The sequence below is a fragment of the Ricinus communis genome, chromosome 2, assembly GCF_019578655.1.
Source record: "Ricinus communis isolate WT05 ecotype wild-type chromosome 2, ASM1957865v1, whole genome shotgun sequence".
Lineage (NCBI taxonomy): Eukaryota > Viridiplantae > Streptophyta > Magnoliopsida > Malpighiales > Euphorbiaceae > Ricinus > Ricinus communis.
Genome location: NC_063257.1, coordinates 2,463,541 through 2,469,058, shown reverse-complemented (window position 1 = coordinate 2,469,058; position 5,518 = coordinate 2,463,541). Strand labels below are relative to the sequence as shown.

The window sequence follows — 5,518 nt, the reverse complement described above, 5'->3', positions numbered from 1 at the left end:
AATGATGGTGTGTGTATGTATACTCGACAAGTTGAACCCCTTCACTATTTATTAATTCGTTAACACTGGTGAGCCGTAGTAGACAGCAAAACTCTTTAGTCTTCCCACAACTTAATCCACTAAGATACATAGTTTCTTCTTTTTGACCATCTTGATTATCTTTGAAGATATCTTTTTGCATGGTTTTTCTTTTTCTTCTTTTTTCTCTGAAAATGAGAAATTGCAGGCAGTGTGTTGAGTGTACTGAGTTGATGAGAAAGGAGTAAACAAGGTGAGGCAGACCAGAAAATGAAGAAAATATATACATTTTTAAGAAATACACTTCCCCAAGTCAGCAATACATTAAAACCCAAAGCTTAGAAGAAAAGTCACAAAGGACTGACTCTGTAGAAGGTTCTAGTTATCAGTTTTACATATTATATATATAATATCTACATAGCTATACTATGAAAAAGCAAAAACCTCTATAGCCTCCATCAAAGTAACTAACTTAGCTCACTACCAGAAACGATAATCACAAACAAGCCAGCCATACATTACATATGTTACAGACAGGGGAAGCGGATATTTTAGATACCAGTGTCCTGTTAGCATTGAGAGTGAATCTCAAAACATCTCCCACTTTCACTCGCTCTGCGTCAGTTGCAAACAGTCTTCAATCTTTTTGCAGCTTGAACAAATCCCACGATGACCTGCAACTCATCCATTTGCTACAACAGCAACAAAATAATTTCTTTTCTCAGGTCACCATTATTGGAACATAAAGAAAAATGATCGAAAAAAGAAAAACTAAACAGCGTACTGCTTGTCGTAGGAAAATAATTCTAAGGAAAATGCACCCTTCTATTCTGAAAGTACCTGAGACATAAAATGCCTCTGAATAACATCTACTAGTTGCTCTTTGGATGGATTGGTGGGGATAGCATCCACCTACAAATATTAGTAATGTTTTATTAAATACTCGAAACCCAAAGTAACTTAACTTGTGTGCTAAAAGACCACCACAATATAATCATGGCTCCTCAATCAAAAATAAACTTACAAGATTGAAGTACTTCCAATATCTCCACAAGGCAGCCATCTCCAATTTGCTGAGGTCAACCTTCTGTAATTGAAATGTGTACATTAACAAGAAGAATCTTTAAGATGCTAGAACAGAGGAGAAGTGAGAATAGTACAACACAACGACAGCAAGTACGGATTAAAAAAGAAAAAAGAAAAATTACATACAGTGGCCCCACGAGGCGTAGAAACGGAGCTTTTGGACTGAGAGTCACAAGAGAGTGACCTGCTCATAGTCTTGTGAGATGATCCTGTTGATTTATGCGTCCTGTGCCTTGATCTATGGGATTTTTGAGTGTCATCGGATGCTGGAGAAATCAAAGACAGCATAATTAAAAAAAAAGATTAAAGGGTTTGGTGGTGGGCCCTATTAAAAGATTAAAAGAATGAAGCTTTTGCAATAGTGAAAGCAAAAGGTGCGGACAGAACGGATCCTATGTACGATATTGGATCACTTTCCACTGAAAAAACGAACTCTTTCAAGTCCAAGCAAACACTTATTACCCCTAATACTAGGTCCATCGCTGATAATTTATTCACGGCCAACAAGGAAATCCAAGAAAACCTTATTAATAGAACTACTTCAAGAGTAACACAATATCCATTATTATTGTTATTATTAGTATTATTATTAAATGATTAATGTATGGGTTCATTACCAATTTGCTGTGGTGCTTAGGTATGAAGACCATCAAGTCTTACTCTTTTTCTAAATTGGCAAATTCACACATCCAGAAGAATAATTGCCCCATTTTCCTTCTATGACCAGATTTCTTTTCAGATCAACAGTTCTATTGCAACTAAATGACAACATGAAACGATGACATATACTCACCCAAATCAGATCCATTCCACTGCACATTATCAAATTCCAAGTCGTCGTCATCCTCGTTGCCAGTGGGAGCCTCAATCACACTAAGAGCATTCCTCTGTAGCTTTACTTCTATGCCATTCGTAAGAACCTGCAATTTTAACAATTGAACAGATCAATCACAAAAAGCAATGCAAATATCTCATTTCCCAGTGAACCTGTGGTCGGACTGGAAGACATGAAGAGTTCGACATATATTAATGCCTATATTATATTAAATTTAAACAGTTCAGTTAAGAGTTTAGCCCATCATTCCTATATAGCCAATCTTTCATAATTAAAACTAACTCAATGATCCATTAAGATCAAATTATTTCCCAGCAAAAAAAAAAAAAAGAGACAAGCTCAAGAGGCAAATACTTATTCAAAAGATATATCAATAACTAAAGTGGAATGGAATAATCCAAACAATTGGCTTTATTGTCATAAAAAGATGTGCTAATGTTCAGTCGAATAGGAAAATTACATATTCAGTAAAATTGTTATCTTTTTTTAAACAAAATAAAAAGAAAAAGGAAAGAAATTAGGAGTACAAGAAGCTTCCTAAAGCAACAATGGTGAACTTTGTCAAAACCCAGAAAGCAAAAGAAGGTTTAGAAGATTTATTCTTATACAACGATTCATGGAAGCATTTTTTTCTAAGAAAAAAAAAATAAGACAATAGAAAGAATTAAGCAATCTAATCATGCAAATGATATTGACATCAAAACCCGGAACAAATAAATTAAAGAACAAAAAACTAAAAAAATTAAATAGAAAATCAATTCAATTACTGCAAAATGCATGAAATAACTGTGAATAAATCCATAATCCCCATTTAACAGAGAGCTACAGAGCAACTCAAACACTGCCTAAAACTAAATCTCCCAAAGAAATAGCAATAATAAAAGCAAAAAATCGAGTGAAACTTCACTCAAATAAGCCATTAAACCACATCAAAATGCCAATTTTAAATCCCACATTTTAAATAGACCATCGAAACACCAGATCTATTGATTAAAATGCGCATGCAATCAAAAACCCATTTCCCAAACCTCCAACTTTTACAGTGAAATCAGCATAGAACACCTTAATTAAGGTAAAATTGTATGTTTAGCATTCATGTTTCAAAAATTACCAACAAGAAAACAATCTTTAGGAAAAGAACTGAAAGTTTTATGAAAAAAAAAAAACAAATTTAAACTTATCAAACACCAGTTAATTAACAAGAGTAAATTACACCCCAAAATCCAAAGTGAAAAAACTGTTGAAATTGGCCCACATTGCCAAAAACTAATCATTTGAACATTGAAATGGAAAAATCAAACTAAAACAATAAGAACCAGATTCCTTAAATTAATTATTTTTAAGAAAACCAACAAAAGGATATACCAGCCAATGCCAGCCACCGAGACCAACAGCTTTCTTGACAACGCCTTGAAGACCAACAAGAACAGACTTAGTTCTGTTATTTCCAGTCACAACAACCTTGGTATGACGTGGCAAAACGGATAGCTCCTCTTCACTACTGTCACCACAGCTCTGTAAGTGTGAAAAACCTCCTCCATTCACTGAACTTTCCATTGCCTCCAGCATTATATATTTTTACAGAAAAAAGGTCAAAATTAGAGTGTTAAAACTCAAAACTACAATTAAAATGAAGATCACGCATTGCTGAGTAAGAATATTAAGTTTCTGAGGCAAAAATTGGAGAAATTTATGAGAAATTTGAGGGTTTTTTCTTAGAGAAAAACACAGAAAGAAAGAGAAAAATAGAAAAGAGTGTTTTTTTATTAAGAGAGAGAGAGAGAGAGAGAGAGGATGATGAGAGTGACTGGTTTTGGTTTATTGGTTATGTTGCTATGAATCCCGACGAAGAGGAAAGGACCAGTTACAATTTGACACGTAAGGAGGGAGAGAGAGGGGGTTTCTTAATCATGCACTTGGAAAATAGACGTTAATTTCCGAAAATTTACTTGCCGGTTTTTGCATTATGGTTAAGGGAGTTTTCTTTTTCTTTTTTATTTTCTTTAAAAAAAAAATACTAATATAAGGTTGGCTCTTTGACTTGGGGGGTCTCAGTGTTAGTGGGTGATGGCAGATATTTTTTTCTTTTTTTTTTTCCTTAATGACGGAAGTGCCCTTTTCTACTTCATCTTCAAACTACTGTTTGTGTGTTTTGAATTTGAATTTGCATGTCTACACCCCTCTGATTTTCCTTTTTCTATTTTCTTTCTTTTAAGCAATTTTCATGCTTCTGATTTTGAAACCTATTAATATGTCTCTCTTTCTCATGTTCGACCCACTGCATATGTCTGTGCATTGAGAATCAACTAAATATACTCCGTCTAATGTCGATTTTTTAAATATTAAAATAAAAAATTTCAAATTTATAATTTATTGAGAAACAGGCTTTGTCAAGTTAAATATAGCACAATAAAGTATTAAAGAAAATGCATTTTTGCACCTAATGTCGAAACTGAGGTGCATATTGCTACTTAAATTATTTTTTTATACTTAAAAACAAAAATTAAGAAAAAAAAGTGTTGTTAATCCATATCATCATTCCTAAGAAATGCTTAAGAGCCAAGCCGAGCTTGAACATTTCAAGCTGGTCTAGCCTCAAACCCATCTGACTAATCGGGCTTAGATTTAAGACCCATTTACTAAATATATCTAATCTTTTACATATAATTTTCTGAGGATGAATTCGTCCAATGGGCATTAAAAAAAATAAAAATATAATTCCGTGCCTGCCAAATAGATAATTAGACTTATTATGTTGGGGTCCAAAAGGGCCTTATGTCTAAAGCTCATAAGAAAATAAAAACTGATATTTAATAAAGAGCATTTTGGAGCGTTAAGAAGAAAAGTGCGTTTGGTTTGGTAATTTTGTAAAGAAGGAGAACGGGGTTATGCCCCCTCCCCAAATTGTTATTGGATTAAAAAGATAATTAAAAGTTTATGAAATGTAACGCTAGCCCAAGTCCGTAACGGAAATCAGAAATTCATCCATGGGGTCCACGTGTACTAGAACCGCTACCTGCCGTCGGTGTTGTCTTATCCGACTTTCTTTTACCTATTTTATTTGGTCTCTCTCATTTAAATATTTTTAATAAATTAAAATGAAAAACAGAAACATCGCCGTCTTCTTCTTTTTCCCACCAGAATTTCCCGCCACAGCACAGCAACGTCAGCCGTTCATTGTGGATGATCAAATATACAGCCGTTAGATCATTCCCGCGTCGCTCCAGCCATTGGATTGAAAAGTCTTCTACTTTATTGAAAAAATAAAGGAAAAGACATGTTCATATTTGAAACACACTTTGTAATGATTTCAAAGTTGAAACAAGGGCGGAACCTTTTTGTACACCTCGCCCTAAATGGGAATTCATAATAGATTTTTTACTTTTAGAAAAAGAAAAAAAAATCAATTCAAAATATGTACTCTGTTACGTAGCAGCACGTACCATGCGCATTAATACATCAGTCCATCACTGTCCGTTGATTTCTCATACTTATACGAGTTGTTGTATTTGATCTAGTGCGGCACCACATCGTAGTTGATGGAGGAGTGCACCACCGTATCAGCACTCTTGATGATAG

General features: G+C 34.1%; 1 protein-coding gene across 1 annotated transcript; it reads right to left on the bottom strand.

The window, feature by feature from the left end:
* Window positions 1–275: 275 nt before the first annotated feature.
* On the bottom strand, window positions 276–3,734 carry LOC8288885. The gene is made up of 6 exons (XM_002510297.4): window positions 3,305–3,734; window positions 1,898–2,024; window positions 1,231–1,370; window positions 1,043–1,105; window positions 859–930; window positions 276–710 (listed from the first exon to the last, which is right to left on the bottom strand). Exons 1-6 carry the CDS (start codon window positions 3,506–3,508, stop codon window positions 639–641), a joined length of 678 nt encoding a protein of 225 aa, XP_002510343.1. The 5' UTR covers window positions 3,509–3,734; the 3' UTR covers window positions 276–638.
* Between the last annotated feature and the right edge of the window lie 1,784 nt (window positions 3,735–5,518).

Excerpts from the sequence above, each read along its gene's own strand:
- LOC8288885 (XM_002510297.4), bottom strand. The coding sequence starts at position 3,508 with ATGCTGGAGGCAATGGAAAGTTCAGTGAATGGAGGAGGTTTTTCACAC. Across the intron at positions 2,025-3,304 it reads TCGGTGGCTGGCATTGGCTG|GTTCTTACGAATGGCATAGA; the intron begins GTATATCCTTTT and ends TTAAAATTGCAG. Across the intron at positions 1,371-1,897 it reads GTGGAATGGATCTGATTTGG|CATCCGATGACACTCAAAAA; the intron begins GTGAGTATATGT and ends TGATTTCTCCAG.